This window comes from Danio aesculapii, chromosome 10, assembly GCF_903798145.1.
Source record: "Danio aesculapii chromosome 10, fDanAes4.1, whole genome shotgun sequence".
Lineage (NCBI taxonomy): Eukaryota > Metazoa > Chordata > Actinopteri > Cypriniformes > Danionidae > Danio > Danio aesculapii.
The window spans coordinates 33,196,984-33,215,127 of record NC_079444.1 but is presented as its reverse complement, the minus strand read 5'-3'; the positions used below and the strand labels follow the sequence as shown (position 1 = coordinate 33,215,127).

Below are 18,144 nucleotides of genomic sequence, written 5' to 3'. Positions count from 1 at the left end.
TATTTCTCCCTCCGATTTCTCCTTCCGCGCAATTTTTTGGGGTATTTTTTAATGCTAGTAACTTAATGATGCAGTAACTGATCTTTCTTTTAACTCTCTCTCTCTCTCATCTCTCTCTCTCAGCTCTCTCTCTCTCCTCTCTCCTCTCTCTCTCTCTCTCTCTCTCTCCTCTCTCCTCTCTCTCTCTCTCATCCTCTCTCTCTCTCTCTCTCTCTCCTCTCTCTCTCTATATATATATATATATATATATATATATATATATATATATATATATATATATATATTCTTTTTTTATTAAAAGAAGCATCAGTATCATGAAAGACCTTATTAGATCAAATCTCTCTAACAGGATTCACAATTGAAACCTTTAAACAACTTAAGAGTAAGTGCATCCACATTTTATTTGCATTAGTAAATCATGATAAACTGTTGTAAATATAATACTTAGAAATACTTTTATTTAACCAGTCCACACATGCACGCACAAATCGGACAATTTTCATATTCAAACACTGCAAAATTGCGGTATAAACAAAGAGACGCCCATTGTTCAAATGATCATGTGTAATGAAATGGAATAATGTCACAAGACCTTTTTGTCTACCAAGCAAAAATGACCAAAACAATGTTATCAAACAAAACAAAAATCCTAATTTGGTAAAATACTTTATATTTTTCTTTTATATCACTATTATTCATCTACTCTGTTCATACATTTTTTATTATTTTATTTTATTGTAAAACTGAAGTAGGGACTTTTATTTTGTATCGTCTGGTGACGATACTGTAGGACTCCTGAACCTCAGTGCAAAGCTAATAATAATCCTCGAAATCAGCGGTGTGCCTCACACATCCACTCTCTTTCTGTCTCTCCTCTTTTTACACGCCCAGGAGGATGAACAAACCCGTTAAAGGACACAAGGACGGCACTTAACATTACTTTTTTAAAACTCTTTTCATTGTTTTCGGTGGCTCGGCTAATGTGATGGTAACGTGGCTCATCAACGCCGGGGGATTTTCAGGAACTTTTTCACCTTGGATGCTTCGGATCTAACGCTTTTATCATTTAGAAGTGTCTTTAAATTGCACATAATTGTCAAACAAATGTGCTAAATTTCTAATAACAAATATGTTTTAATAGTTTTAGGCTTTGTGTCCGATAGGGGACTATTTATCCGGTTAAAATCTCGCAGATTGATTCATTGACGCTAGGTTTACTGTGATCTAGCTTACGTTAAACGTGCTATTTAATCTGAAAATAGGTTTGCAGATGATATAATGTTACACATATCTTAATTAATATATCGTAGTTTGCATTAAAATAGATGTATCTGTCTCTGTTGTGCTGCTTGAAGTGAGATTTACGATCCGCAATCCACCGCTCGCATGTTTCCACCCACCCTCGGTGCGAACTTTCATTTTTGCTGTTTGTGGAGGTGTTTTAACAGCCGATAACTGTAAGAAGGAAAGTGTCATTGTTGTGTTAGGATGCGGAAGGGTGAGGAGCAGAGCTGATGGTAAACATGTTAGGGTTTAAAGCATGTTAATGGCTCGGTGATCATGTCGTTAATGGAGGGGTGTTTTCTCCTGGGTGGGAGACTGGCAGTGGTTCTGCATGGTCACTCTCTTTCTGGCCTCGGTTGTCACTTTGGTTATATACTTGGTGCTGTATTTTTCCAACGAAGCCCCTGTTGGGAAAACACATATCAATCATGTGGATTCAGAGGAAGCTGATGGGATTTTATGTTGGGTGCTTTCATTGAAAAACTGGAGGAGTCAGTGGAGAAGAGCCTGGTTCAGGAGCCTCAATGAGGAAGCTTGTAGATCACAGGTGAGATTGTTGTTGATGTTTTTTTTAAACTTGAAAATGTTTTGTATAGGTTTGAGTGAAATGTTAATATTTGTTTTATTCTTGTGGAATTTGATCCAAATAATTAAAAAAAGAGTAAATTTGAACATTTTATTTCTAGAGAATGACAGTTTTCATTAGATGTGAAAGAGTATTATTATTATTTGACAAAAAAATTGGTATTGTGTTGCCTAAAAATGAACTTAAACATCTCTCATAATGACAGCATATTTATTTATTATTATGTCAAACGTGGAATAAATGTCTGATATTTTCCCCAAGATTTTAAATTACACATTTGTGACCCAGGACCACAAAATATTATGTTGCAATAGCCAAAATAACTTAAATGGGTCAAAACTATAGATTTTTCTTATGCAAAACAGATTTGAATATAAAGTTCAATTTCCATCAGATTATATTGTAAACATCCTTAATAGATCAATATTTTGTAAGTATATCAAACTTCTTTTTCTAACAGTAATGTTCATTGATAAGAACTTCATTTAGACAGCTTTAAAGCAGATTTTCTCAGCATTTAGTTTCTTTTTAAACCCTCAAATTCCACATATTCAAATAAATCGTAACAATTCGTACATCAATGGAAACCTTATTCAAACTTATTCAATAAAAATGACACTTATGACTGGTTTTGAGATCCAGCGTCACACGTAATCATCTGAATCATGGCTGCACGATGTAACATATCTGATAAATCTAACATAGTGATAATTTTTTATTCTGCTATATATATATATATATATATATATATATATATATATATATATATATATATATATATATAGCAATATGAATACAGTTTCGCTAGATGTGTTGAATAACTATTTGGAAAGAATTTACCATTTTAGACTGATTGGGATAATTCTGTATGAGAGTGCATATGAATAAAATATAATAAATAATCTTCAAGCACAGATAAATATCTGTGATTATAAAGATTTGAATTAAATAAACTGCATTTTATTGTTTTTCAAGGAGTCAAACTGTGTTCAAGTACAGTAATTGAATAATCAAATGTAAAAAAATACTGAATAGTATTCGTTTTATAAACATTTCAATGAAACTGATTGTTATATATTTATCAAAGTTACAAACGGTACAATTTCTTATGCCTGAATGCTTTTAAAACCCTCGCACAGTCACAGGCCTCAAAAAAAAAATACTTGCGATATGATAAACAGTATTCCAGACTGAGAATTGCATATAATTGCGACGTGACTATTGTGAATGATCACATTGCAATAACGATGCTGAAACTATATTGCTCAGGCCTAATCTAAATGTTTTCCGAACTTTAATAGAGCGGAATTCAGCTGACCTTTGAAGATGATGGTGTCCAGTCATCAGAACTGGCTGTGGACCAGATTTCAAGCTTCACAAAAACACTGGGTCAAAAGGTAGGATTGTGCTTTGAGCGTTTATACACACTAACCTATATGTGGAAGCTATTTTCTCCCCCAAGCCTGTACATTCCTCTCACTTGCTTGCATGAGTTGTATTCGATTAGGATGAATCAATGAATGGCAGTGTTGTGAAGTACTGAAGTGTGAGGAATTGGTCAGCTAGTTTTATCTGTATTTTTAATTATTATTATAATTTTTTTATAGAATGTTCTGTGTCAAGTGGTTGGAAACAAGCTCCAGTTTTCCCTCAGCGCTTTCCCGAGCTCGACGACTTCACAAACCCCCTTGAGATACAGTGTCAAAATTTCTCCACTTCATCTGCAGGTAAACACGGGCTTATGTTTATTCTGCTCTTTAGTGTTACTTGAGTGTGCTTGGGTAAACGCAGTGCTACGGTGTATGTATAACCAATTGTCAAACAAGGCAGTCATTCTTTGAGCCCTTCCAGGAATATTGGCATTAGTGAGGCGGATGATCCAGTTTTTTTCTCTCTTGGAGTAGACAAGCATGTCCTATTGTGTTATTCTCGGAAAAGTTTGTCCCGTGGTTTGTCATCAAAGTAAATAGTTATTGTAGTCACATGGGCATAAAACAACACTACGCGCATTTGTACTGTACTTTCAGTTTGAATGGAAATTAATCTTGTGAGGAAATTAAACATAATCTAATGCAAGTAATAAAGATCCAGGATGAATAGATATTTAATAAAGACTGTTATTTTAGTAGATATTATTTATATAATAATCGTGTATTTATTTCTATTTCAAACGTGGCTTTATCTTTAAAGGTTTAGTTTCAATGTTAAAGCTGAATCTAGTTTCTGAGCCTATTGATTAGATGTGGTAATAATTGATTAATTCATTAATCATTCAAATAATTGTAATGTTGCTTTGCAGGAAATCATAATTCTGTTTAATTTTTAGCTTCATTTCCTATTTAGCTTGTAGTCATTTTAATGTTTTATCTAATTTATAAAGTTCATATTTATATTAGTTTTTTTCCATAACTTTTTTTTCTGTTTTATTTTAATTCATGAAAACAAAAATGTAATCCAATTTTAGCAAACGTAAACAACACTGTGCCCATATGTTTACAGTAATATAAGGATTATGAGAATGTGAAATAAATACATTTGCCCTTGCATAAGATGTCCTATGTGCTCATAAGAGATATAACGCTTCATGCACCATCCCAACTGCTTTTGATTTATAGGGCGTGACTCACTCTGCTATTTTATTCGCCACGGGAATCAGATTAAGTGCCTCAGTTGTGAGCGCTGGCTCAATGTCCTGCCTTTATTTTAATCACCGTTAATATGCCTCTGCCTCTGAAATGTGCACGTGTATTTTTACTGGGACATCCTGACCGGAATTATTCATGGAAAAAGCTTATACCTCTTGGACAGAGAGTTAATTAAAAAACTAACCTTGGAAGTCATTTCAATGTTCAGAGCTGCAGTTTATTCTGCTCCGCAGTAAAGTTGACAATGCATTGTGTTTAAGAGCTCACACAGGCTTTGCTCAATTGAATTACAGCTATTTTTAAACTAATAAGTTGCTCGACGACTCATTGTCGTGCAGATCCTGTTTTAGCCTGTAAGTGCATTGAGTGGATAAATGCATTTAACCTGTCAGGGAAACCTCACATTTTCAGAATTCTTCTCAAATTTTGTGGTATTCTGTTGTAGAGGGCTGTTTCATTCATGTAGATGCGTCAGATATATATATATATATATATATATATATATATATATATATATATATATATATATATATATATATATATATATATAGATAGATAGATAGATAGATAGATAGATATTATTTAGAAAAGAGAATATGTCATATTATATTATTACTATATTTATTATACTATAATTATTATTATATCTGTGGGGAGAATATGTGTACAAATATGTACAGTAAAAAAAGTCAACAATGCACATATTGCAAATCAACCATATATATATACAATATTGGAAAAATCAAATATATATATTGCGATATTAATACAAATTAACCAGACTGCTTTAATAGCTCTATTTGAAAAGAATTCCTTAATAATGATAATTCTTGAAAGGATTGATTTATTTGCATAAAATAACCTCTAAATTTAAAGCATTGATAAATACTTCAGAGAAAAGATACAGTTGAAATAACCAGTGTTTTACAGACCAAATCGTGTAGACTTTTTTGAGGGATGTTATCGATAACAAGGGTCCTAAAGCGTTTCCTGTTCAACATATTTAACTTCCGTAGCTTCAGAGAACCCAGAAAGCTCCACATATTGAAAAAACAATGTTATGACAGGTGGTTTAATGTAAAGTATCATTGAATTGCCTCGTTACAGTTATGAAATAGTTTGACAACAAGCAGGAAATGTTCATGGGCCAGTGACAACACCACATTGAAATGGTATATATACAGCCACAGATTTGAAAAGAATATGTAAAGTAACACTATTGTCTTCATATTAATAATTCTTTATAATTAACATTTATTAGTTACAAATTACACAGTTTTTCGTGCTTTGATGCTTCAAGCTCTTCTGAATTCGCCCACAGTCACAATCCTTAAAAACATGCACATTACACTTTTCTTTTACTCTATTATGGTTACAACTCCTGCTCAACTATAATACCAACTGAACATTGCACATTCTGTGATGTGACTTCAGCCAAAGTTCTTAAAAACACATGCAAATTACAAATTTTTTTACTCTTATTATAGTTACAACTGCTGAACTGTAATACCAACTTAACATTGCACATTCTGCGATGTGACAATTGCAAATGCACACATTGTGATATCGATGCTGAAACGACATATTGTGCAGCTCTAACATATATACTTCATAATCTTTTCCACTTATTTAAATGTAAATTACTTAAGTAAAATTACTTGTGTGTTTGCGCACACTTGGCGAATAAAAATCCATTCTGATTCTGATATTGCAAAAAACACATACATAAATGAAATATTTAGAGATGACTGTAATGAAATATATTTTAAAATGTTTGCTTGCATTATGACTGTGTTGGTATTTTATAGTATTTCTCATTTATTTGCAAGATACACCATTTGACATTTTCTGGTACATTCAGTTTTTTTTACATCTTCCGCAATGTCAGTTTAGTTTCAGTTTTAGTTCATTCATCCATTAGGAATTTTGAGTGGGACTACACGTTGTGAAGTTTAACCTTAATATATTGAAAGTTTTTCATTTGCTTTTTTGCTTTGTTTTTAAGGCCTATGACTGTGAGATTTAGTGTATTTAAACCATTTGTGTATAGGAAACTATAACATTTTAACAAAGATTGTTTATTGTTATATAATGAAAACTATGCAGTGTTATTTATTTACATTTGATTATTTAATTTCTGTACCTGAATACAGTTAGACTCATTCCAGAAAATCCTAAAATGCTATCTTTTTGATTTCTGCAGATTATCTGTCCTACAATATCATCCCGATCGATATAAAACGATGCATGCTTTCCAAATTGAGCTATTCAAATCATTGGGTGAAATTCTGTTCATATTTCAATATATATATATATATATATATATATATATATATATATATATGCAGAAAAAAATAAACATTGCAATGTCAGTTTTTCCCAATATCATGCATCCCTAATATACACTATGTAATTTAAAATGCTTTAATATATTTATTTTTTTATTTCAAAATTGTCAAACCTTATTTAAAATACTGTCATGTTTAAAAGTGATTGCGTTCACTTTCTGTCCTTCGTTTCTGGAGGAATCCAGGTGGCTGTTGAATTATTTCCTAGCTATTTCTCCTTCTGGTCAAGGCCGGTTACTGGAAAGCTCCCAGCGGTGGGCTTTGTAGGCTGAATAACAGTATATTTGGGGCCTTTGTTTCTGTACCAGAGGTCAGTGCACCCTAGAGCCCACAGCCGTATACTAGGTGGTGGAATAACACTTTTATTGTGACTCCATGGGGTCTAACTTTTGGCATGGGTTACAAGTACTGTAAGCAAATATCTTTTCAGGCTCTGACTGAAATTGATCGATTGAAGCATTTCCTGTGTATATAAATTACATTGTAAGTTATAAGCATCCAGTTTACGTGCTCCTTTCATGTGATTTTATTTATTTATTTATTTTTTATTTTTTAGAAATGCACTTGAAAGCATTGCATCTGACAGGAATTTGTCTTCCTGTCATTTTTTTCCTACTCATTTTTTCCTGAGTTGGTTCTCCAAAAATGTAAAGCAGTCGTGCTTGGACATGACAGCCCATTCCTCCGTGTGCAGTGGGCCCTGCGGCTCAATGAGCTGTTGTGAATATGAGAATGCTCTGGACCCTTTGTTTATTGTGAGATTGAAGTAGGCAGTGTGTGTTATGTTCCAGTGTTTGGCCGCTGTGCGTTTCTGCCTTGCTGATTTGAAGCAGGAGCATTTGTTGTTTAGTTAATAGCTGATTAAGTTAACAGATCTGTCAGCTGTTTATTTTAGTTGGTCGTTCAAACACCATTTTTCTGAAATTGATGGTATACAGATGCATGTTGTGAGCATATAATAGTTGAATTATATATTGTAGGCTTAAATTATCACACTTGGCTAATAAATAGTTTCTTTTTTTTGTGCTATTAATGAAATGTACTGGACATTTATGTCTAAAGCTTTATATGTATACTTATGTATATTTAGGTATTAATGTTGTTTATTATTATTTTCTTATGGTGTCATAATGGTTTTGATAAATGTTGAAAATGTATATAAAAAAACTTGAAACTAATACTTTTATCCACCAGGCGTGCATGATATTGATTAAACAGTAAAGATTTTTCAGATAAATTCTGTTCTTTTGAGATTTCTGACAAAATAACATGGTTTCCACATATATACAAAGCAGAATTACTGCTTTCGGGCAGCACAGTGGCGCAGTGGGTAGCACAATCGCCTCACAGCAAGAAGCTTGCTGGTTTGAGCCCCGGCTGGGTCAGTTGGCATTTCTGTGGGGAGTCTGCATGTTCTCCCTGTGTTCGCGTGGGTTTCCTCCAAGTGGTCTGGTTTCCCCACAGTCCAAAAGCATGTGGTATAGGTGAATTGGGTAAGCTAAATTATCCGTAGTGTATGTGTTTGAATGACTATGTATGGATGTTTCCTAGGGACGGGTTGCAGCAGGAAGGGCATCCGCTGCATAAAACATATGCTGGATAAGTTGGCGGTTCATTCCGCTGTGGCGACCCCAGATTAATAAAGGGACTAAGCCGAAAAGAGAATGAATGAATGAATGAATGAATGAATGAAATACTGCTTTTAACATTAATCATAAAAAATGTCTATTGAGGCAAATCACATATTAAAATGTTTTTTGACATGGAGTACGTTTACATGGACACCAATAGCGATTTTAATACAATTAAGACAGTTACAAAACCTCCACAAGGAAATGGACGCACTTTTTTTTGCAAATGAAGGAGTTTTTATTGAAAATCCACTATTTCTATCACTTGTTTTTCATGCATTACTTCAAAATGTGCATTAACGCAGAGTGATGTAAAACCCAGTTTATGTTTATAAGTAATGTTTTTGTTTCCACAGCTGGCCCTACAGATGAAAGAGGTGAACGGGGAGGTGGAGATTTCCTGGCGGGTGCTTCACCTGGACTCTGTAGATCTGCAGCTGATGCCGAGCTTTGCACAGGTATAATCACACCTCAGGCCACCTGAGTAAGAAACAATCACATGATTAAACGTAATTCTCATTGCACAGTGCGTCAATTGTAAATCTCTCCTGGTTTTGAGAGCTGACTCCTGCTTATTTTTCCCAGAAAGCACATGACTTTGTGTTTGTGTGTCTCAGGGAGATTGTCAGAGTCTAAGTGAAGCTGCTGTGACCGACAGGCTCAGACAGGTCTTGAACGGAGCTCAAGCATCTGTAACTTTGAGCAGCCGGCCCGCAGAATCTGCAGAAGTCAAGGTACAAGCGTGCACAGCACTCATTTAACATTGAACATTGGAACAACACTGAAATAGCACTTCAAGTGTTCGCTCAAACCAGAATGAAAATTGAAATAAAACAGTTTACTCCCTCAAACATTGTCTCCTGAGAGATTTGATTAAACCTATTAATTGGTAAGGATTTATTTTTTCATGTCAAAAACATTTAATAACATTTTAAAACAGTTTTGGTGGTCTGTCGTTTATATATATATATATATATATATATATATATATATATATATATATATATATATATATATATATATATATATATATATATATATATATATATATATATATATATATATATATATATATATATAATTTTTTATTTATTTTTTATATCGGTGATGTAGCGTGAATCTGCTAGTGGAGTGTTGACGTCTTGGTTTCTTATTATTATTCATAGCTAAGTTTTCTTATCCTATGAGAAGACCATGCTACTTAATTATTCATGACAGCACATGCCAAGGCAGACCTGCCAGGCTGTGATACCCAATAACTGGGTGAGACCGCGTCTGCGCACGACATTGTTTCCATGATCCATGGGGTTTGTTGCATGTTTTTCCCCGTGATGCTGCAAGGACCGATATAGGAAAACTAGAACATGCACCAAAACACTAGCAAACAATAGAGCAATTATACAGCACCATCAGAAAAATCTCAGCCAGACTAATGGAATAAGAAACAAAATAAAATGTAAAAATAAAAAATAAAACAATTACATTGTTAACATGTACATCTAAGGATCAATCTGATCAGATTTGACAAATATCTGAGCAAAAGTATTATGGGGTATCGATATTTCTTTTTGGGTTGAACAAACTTTTTCGGTCCTCTGTAAAAAGGTTCATATCGTTCATAATTTTGACATCACAACTTAATAAACCTTTTGTAAAACAGTTATACTTCTCATCAGGTCTTGATACTGTAATTTGATCAATTTCATAATATTCTGAGCATTGCATAACTTAGGAATTTGCACAGAATGGAGAGAAAAACATAGAAGAGGATGTTGCTGTTGATGCTATGAGTGATAATGTTTTATTTCCTCTGTCCTCTTTAACAGGAAGTAAGGAACAAGACCTTGCAGGCGACCTCCCCGCCGAAGCCCCCACGAGCTCATGAATGGAAACTGTTAGTGAAGAATATCCGGGTCACATTCACACAGGAGGATGGTGCTGCAGGTCAGTGGCCATAAGAGCGGCACGGACACATTTTTAAAACCGTAAAACTAAATTATTTTTTTCTTTTTTTTTTTAATAAAAGTTAACTGGGGAAAACTAAATGGATACATAAAATTACATGCATACATAGACATAAACAACAAAATCATAATAAAATTGCTCCATTTACACTGTAAGGTGTCTGATCTATGTAATGCCTATTTATTTATTTATTTATTTATTTATTTATTTATTTTTGTCCCACATTTTTACCTTCAATAACATTTAAATAAGTCAAAATACTATTATATTACCATTTTATTATTAATTATTATTCAATATTATTATTATTATTATTATTTTATTATATTATTTTATTTGTTTGTTTGTTTATATTTGTATTTTACTAGTACTTCTATGTTAATCTACATTGTAATGCTGTGTTCACACCAGACGTGGATAATTTGTGATATTCGCACGTAAATAGACACTTGAACATTTTGAGTTTACTCGCTTCATTCGCGTGTCAAATTCACTTCACAATAGACACGGATTTGCGTCATGGGCAGGGCTTCTGTCTGCTCGGTGATTCTAGCTTTGTTGCTAAATGGCTAACATTGAGAGAATAGCTGTGTTTGTGCTTTAGGAAGACTGAAAAACAGCGTTGATTCGTTTGGAGCCATGCCTGAGTCCACTAGATCCTTTCTGAGGTGCACCCAGTTCTGTGAGTTCCTAAACTCCTCCAGAAACTATACCTGGATGATGGAGGCTTTCAGCGGTGCTTCAGACTGAGCCGAGCCCATTTTGACGAACTGTTGTCCGGTGTCGGCAGGAGGATTTTCCCCTGGGACACCAACAACAAGCGATTTGTCACAATCACGGCGCTATAAGAAAAATCTTCTGATTGGTTAACGCGGCGTGAATGTCCGCTGAAGTTCAGATTTTCCAACTCGAGTGAAATGCGCGATCCATGTGTTAAGCAAAACGCTCAACTCGTGCTGCTTCATTCGTATCGCGCTGCAGGATGTCTATTCGCGTTTTTGCATTGATTTAACATGTAAATCACTTGCGCTTGACACTTCTTCTGCATCTGGTGTGAACGCAGCATAAAAGCGATACAAAAATAAATATATGGAAAATAAAGATATGACAAATATATGGAAATTAAAAAAATATATAGTCATTTAGTGGTGGCGCAGTAGGTAGTGCTGTTGCCTCACAGCAAGAAGGTCGCTGGTTCGAGCCTCGGCTGGGTCAGTTGGCGTTTCTGTGTGGAGTTTGCATGTTCTCACTGCATTCGTGTGGGTTTCCTCCGGGTGCTCCGGTTTCCCCCACAGTCCAAAGACATGCAGTACAGGTAAATTGGGTAGACTAAATTGTCAATGGTGTATGTATGTGAGTGAATGAGTATGTATGGGTTTCCCAGTGATGGATTGTGGCTGGAAGGGCATCCGCTGCGTAAAACATGTGCTGGATAAGTTGGCGGTTAATTCCACTGTGGACTAAGCCGAAGAGAAAATGAATAGTCATTTAGTTTTTTGTTTGTTTTTTTACATAATGACAATTGTCAAAAGTTTCAATATTATATTGTGTCTGAAAGCATGCTGTAAAAAATGCCATCAATTTATATTTACAAATTGGACACAATATCATGCAAATGATGTTTACTGGTTGGTAGTTTAACTTGTTTGTTAAGAGTTTGTAACCAATATAGTACCACTTTTTTTCTTACCAGAGTCTCTATATCACATACAGCCATTTATGTTGTGCCACTTCTGAATAACTGGAAAAGTAAACCTTAAAAAAACTGTTTAAGATTTTTATCTTATTATTATTATTATTATTATTATTATTATTATTATTATTATTATTATCATTATTATTATTATTATTATTATTATTATTATTATTATTATTATTGTATTTTATCTTGTGTATTATTTATTGCTGTTTAACTTTTAACTGTTAGAATATGTTTATAATTACAGAAAAGTGATATTTATAAAATGTGGTAAACTTGATCTTTTTCTTGTTATTACATAGCCAAGAGAAGCTGATATGGCAATGAACTGAAAATTCTCTTTCTCTCTCTGAATAATTGGTTGCATTACATAGATTGCATTCTTAAAATCCTGTATGTCTCATTGTCTATGAAATGGACCTAATATACACCACAGGCCTCAGCTAATGCTTTCATATTGCTAGTATGCAAGAAATCAAGCCAATTATTTTGGATGACATTTTATTGCGGGCACAAAGTGCTGTGGCTACACTTCCCAAAAAGCACCACCCCAGTGACTTATTAAGTTAACCGCCTGTGTTTCCCTCAATCAGGATGTCCCTTCTGTTCGGAAATCATTTCCGGAAGTGCTCTAATAGTCCCGCTGCTCTCCAAGCCAAGTAAAGCACTTAACGGAGACAACTGGTATCTCATCCGTTTTATGCATAATTCATTTTGGCAAGGAGCGTGCTGTGCATTAGTCAGTTATTTAGCGCAAGCACTTTTCTAGATCTGTTCTTTTTGTGTCTGGGCTGAAAAAAAAAGTACTTTAGCAAAGTGTGCTTTTTCAAGGGTGTTTCTGTTTTGGTTTCAGGCGGCATGAATCCTCAGTGTATCCTCCAGCTGGATGATCCGCCTCAGAAGATCAACAGTTCAGTGTTGAGTAACAAAAGCAACCCGGCGTGGGACCAGCCCTTCATATTGTGAGTTCTGGTCCACCCTCTCCATCTCCCCCTGCCATCTTTGTCTATATAATTTAATTGCAGCTATTCATGTTGAAGCGTTTGGGTCACTTTTTTTAAAGAAGTACAGTAGCGATAGGACAAGAAATGAATGGGAGAGATGGGGTGGCAGAGAAGTTTATGGGGCAGTTACAATTATATTCAGATATATATCAGATAAAATATTTCATATTTTGAACACATTTGCCATTTTTTAGAAATATACGCTAGAAATAGGACAGGAAATGTCTGGAAGAAAAGGGGCGACATGGAAAATCTTGGGCCAAACTAACTGATTTACTGGGAAACCTGTTTGGAAACAACTGACTTAGCTTTAAATATATGTTTATTTATTTATTTTTATTTATTTTTTTATTTTTTTTTCATTTTAACAAAGTACAGTTTAAATTGGATAGGAAATTACTGGAAGAGAATTCAATGGCTGGGAAGTGTTTGAGTCAAACTAACCAGTTTAAAAACTGTTTCAATTAATCTAGAATTAAATTAATCTTTTTGTAGTGTATTTGCTTTTATTGGAAAGCACTGTAGTAATAAACCAGGAAGTTATTGGAAGAGTAGGAGATGATGGGGAAATGTTGGCCTTGAAACATTTGAAAAAACTATTACATTAAAATGATCATTAAATTAATCTTTTTATTTTTAATATTTGCTGCTAATGCTATGGGGAAAAAGAAGCAATTCGATGGCCAATTATTTAGAGTGAAGGGGCAACAACAAAAAGGTTTGGACTAAATAACTAATTGGCGTTCCTCATGTGGAAAAAAAAAAATTAAAACTAATTTGACATTATAATTATTACTATTATTATTATTTATTTATTTGTATCTTTTTGACACTTTGCTTTCAGGAATGTACTGTACAAATATGAAATTACTAGAGAATTGGATTGTTAGGAAATGTTGGGACCAAACATCCTATTTGGCTGGAAGACATGTTTGAAAACGCAATTAATAAATCCATCAATTAATTAAATATTTAACAATCAATGTAGCATTAAATTAATCTTTCAGTTTAAACTTTTTAGGGTTTTAATAGGAAAGTTTGGTAGCGAAATTTCAAAAGAAGGAGAGACTAGAATGACTAGGAAATGTTTCGGAGTCATTAGCTATTTGCTCGGAAACCTGTTTGAAAACAGTCACACTTCAATTTTTAATTTACTTAGTAATATTTAGTAATATTTTTTATTATATGATTTTAATATTTAAATACTTGGTCAACCCAAAATAAAACAAACTGCAGGGCATAATAAAACTGTGTCTTGTCTATGAAACATTTTGGGTTTGGGAATGCAGTATGATTTCTTTTATCCCTTCTCTCTGTATGATTTTGCAGTGAGCTTAGCGGCCGGTCAAAGGAGCTGAACATCCAGGTCGTGGATAACGGCAAACCCGTAGAAAGTAAGTCCACATGACCAAAAATAAACCCGCTTAACGCCATATAAAAAACAGAAAAGTGATATCCATTAATCTGCGTCTGCGAAAGCTTGAAGGTCAGCTGTGAATTTTAATCTACTTTTGGTGATCTGTTTCTCTAATTCATGAAACATCCTCAAAAATGCTGGGAAAGTGGTAGATCTGAGGAGCTAATAGACCGATACTGTGGGAACATCTTGAGTTGAACTCTGCTTACAGACATGTGACAGACTGTGTTACCTCATGTCGTTGGCCTTTCACCCTGATTTCTTAACAGGCCGAAGAAACTTCTGTTTGTCTGTGTATTCAGTGTCACTTTCGCCTGCCTTGACAAATATGTTGATTAAATGCGTTACATTGATTTGATCAAGTATCACTCTCTGTTTTCTTTTTAGGCAGTTTGTTAGGGCAGGTTTCTGTGCCTTTTGATCTGGTGAGGAAACACCCTAAAGGTCAACAGACCTTTTCACTCAAGACCAAAGATCAAGTTACTGGATCAATAACTACTGAGGTAAAACATCTTTACTGTGTAAATACATGACAGATTTAATCATTTTTTTTTATTTAACCCTCACAGACCTGTGTCACTCTGTGTATTAGATCAGGGGTTCCCAAACTTTTCAGCCTGCGACCCCCAAAATAACAATGCTATGACTTGCAACCCCCCACATTCCTTGGAGGTGGTTATAAATATACAAATGTTGCACTCACAACACCAGGCCTATATAAACATGAGCGTATTGACAACACAAAAACGTGCAACATAATAATTCTAATAGCTTAATAAGACTTATTTGACTTTTGGAAATCACCAAGTGACCCCCTGTCATTGTCCCGCGACCAACCCCCCCCCCCCCCCCCCCCCCACCCCAGGGGGTTCAAACCCCCACTTTGGGAACCACTGCATTAGATATCAGTCTTGCTGGTTTATATTAAGTCACATAAAACATCTGCTGAATTTATAAACGTGCATTTAATATGACTGTTATATTAAGTATTTAGTTACATTAAAGGGATAGTGGTAACACTTTACAATAAGGTTGTATTAATGTTAATGTTAGTGCGTTAACTCATGTTAACAAACTTGAATTTAGATTTAAACATACATTCGGAAATGTTAAACTGATTAATTAATGTTAATAATAATTATTAATAATTGTTAAATTTTATTTAATATTACAAATTGTTTGTATGGCCATACACAATAAATGCACTTTATAAATGCACATTACTTACTTACAATTAGTTAATTTGAGTAAATACATTAACTAAAGAAACCTTATTCTAAAGTGTGACTGGGATATTTCACCCTAAAATTCTGTTGTTCTGTTAAAAACCATGCTGGAAAACCAAATACTTAAGGAAATCAATGATCACAGTTTTTAGTTTTTATTTTGCATTCTTTGGTATGTTTTTTATCTTTCTGTGCTCAACAGAACAAAAAACTGATTTGAAACAAGTCAAGGGTAACAAACCTTGACAGAATTTTCATTTTAGGGTGAACTATCCTTTTAATTGAATTTGCTAAATTAAGTTTTAATTTTAACACTGCCTGAAGAAGCCTATAGAGTGCAGTTATATGCCTTTAAAATCTGAGATGTGGAGTCAAAAATACCCCCTAAGGGTTTTTGTGTCATTTGTATCATATGATATACTTGAGCAATATCACACCAGCAGCCAGCGCAATATCACACAAGGGGTGTTTTTGTTCAAACAGCACCGGAACATTGATATAGTTAAGAATGTTGGTAAGCAAATTGTTTTGGAACTGCAGTAAACGGCCTGTAAATATATCTAAGTAGTAATTCAGGTGGTCTGTTGTAGTCTACAAGTATGTTTGTAACTATAAAAAGTTGACACAGGTCATAGCTTACTTATAAAGCTACTTTTTGTAGTGTTTTTTTCCGGGTAATGTCACAGCAAAATTTAAAAGGAAATAATTTGCATTTAATTAAACCTTTTAGTCAGTTGACAGCCCTAGCATTGGTGTCTTCCAGAGACTAGAGCAATTACAATAATTCTTACAGTGACTGGATTCATATCTTTTGGACAGGCAGCAGTTCATAAGCACTGACCAATCTAAATCTCGTTCTATCATTTTTTTTTTCTCCTCAAAGAGTGCCTCAAAGTCTATCCTTAATCCGCTTTTAAACTGTATGCTTCCTCTGGGTCAAGTCATCTGGCACAGTGGTCTAAATTTCAAGCCGATGATACACAAATATATTTTACTGTACATCCCACTGTTTTCCCCCTATCTTTTTTACATCTTGCTTAAATTATCTCAAAAGTATCGATGGCCCAGAACTTCCAAGTTATTCTTTGAAAAAACTGAATTTTTGCTAGTCCAAACCAGACTACTTCATTAGAATTGATAAATTTACAGCCCATTCTTCACCCACTATACATAACATTGGCATAATGTTTGATTCTAGTCTACATTTTGGATCCCATATCAATCAGATTGTCAAATCCTTTTTCTTTCACCTTCATGATAGTGACCATCAATGACCTTATTTAAATTCTGAAAACACTGAAACTGTTATTCATGTATTTATTATGTCATGGTAGGATTATTGTAACTCTTCGTTTTATGGCCTGCCAAAAAGCGCTTGCAGCTCAGGCAAAATTTAGCTTTTCATGTTCCTACATTTACCAAAAAAAACCTGCCCCCATTACTCCAGTTTTATAGCAATTACATTGGCTCCCAATAACTTATTGCATTCAGTTCATTCAAGGCCCGCAATAATATTCTACTGGACTGTTCTGCTTTTAATGACTGCAGAAGGCTTTTTTTATTAAATAAATATTCAGAGATATTCAGCAAAGTGTCACCAGGAAAAACTTTATAATTTTAATCATGTATTACAGTTAAAAATCTTATCTAATTTATGTTGTGTGTTATTTTTTTATTGTATTTAGACTAATTAAATGTTTTTGTCATGAAAATAGCCTTTGTTGCTGACATGACATTAAATAAAAATACATGACATAACATCATTCAAGGCCCGTCAAGGTTTAACACCTTCCTGCATTTCACAATTAATTCTGCCCTCTGTCCTTGCTTGTACTTTGTGATCTAGCTTTGAAAATACGCTTTCAGTATCTTCAGGATATTCTGGGAAACTAGTGTGGGTGGTTGGGCTTTCTGCATTTCTGCTTCCAGGATCTGGAATAAACTATCACCAAGGGCCTTTTCACTTCACAACAAATCCTTTACATTTAACAAATACAGAACATATTTTGACATTCACTATAAATAACATTTATTTTAAACGTAAAGCTTAGACAAACATGTAAAGTGAAATTGAAACTATGCAAATACACACGCGTCTCTTACTCATAATCAAAATCTGTGGATACTTGTTTTGCTTGCTTGCCTTTAAAAGATAGTTTACCCAAAAACGAAAATTCTGTCATCATTTACTCATCATTGTTTGACTCAAAATACATTTTGAAGAATGTTGGGAACCTATAACCACTGACTTCCATGGTATTTGTTTTTCCTACTATGGACGTTAATAGTTGCAGGTTTCCAACATTCTTCAGAATATCTTCTTTTGTTGTCAACAAAAC

At 34.0% G+C, this 18,144-nt stretch overlaps 1 protein-coding gene across 1 annotated transcript in view; it reads left to right on the top strand.

Moving 5' to 3' along the window:
* The first annotated feature begins 1,325 nt into the window (after positions 1 to 1,325).
* The window catches only part of LOC130236776 (C2 domain-containing protein 2), a 33,892-nt gene continuing 17,073 nt past the window's right edge, over positions 1,326 to 18,144 (top strand). Inside the window, exons 1-10 of the mRNA XM_056467533.1 lie at positions 1,326 to 1,354; positions 1,576 to 1,831; positions 3,172 to 3,267; positions 3,478 to 3,597; positions 8,851 to 8,952; positions 9,112 to 9,228; positions 10,321 to 10,438; positions 13,012 to 13,120; positions 14,492 to 14,556; positions 14,967 to 15,082. Of these exons, the coding sequence (XP_056323508.1) occupies positions 1,326 to 1,354; positions 1,576 to 1,831; positions 3,172 to 3,267; positions 3,478 to 3,597; positions 8,851 to 8,952; positions 9,112 to 9,228; positions 10,321 to 10,438; positions 13,012 to 13,120; positions 14,492 to 14,556; positions 14,967 to 15,082 (1,128 nt within the window). The remainder of the gene's footprint in view (positions 1,355 to 1,575; positions 1,832 to 3,171; positions 3,268 to 3,477; positions 3,598 to 8,850; positions 8,953 to 9,111; positions 9,229 to 10,320; positions 10,439 to 13,011; positions 13,121 to 14,491; positions 14,557 to 14,966; positions 15,083 to 18,144) is intronic.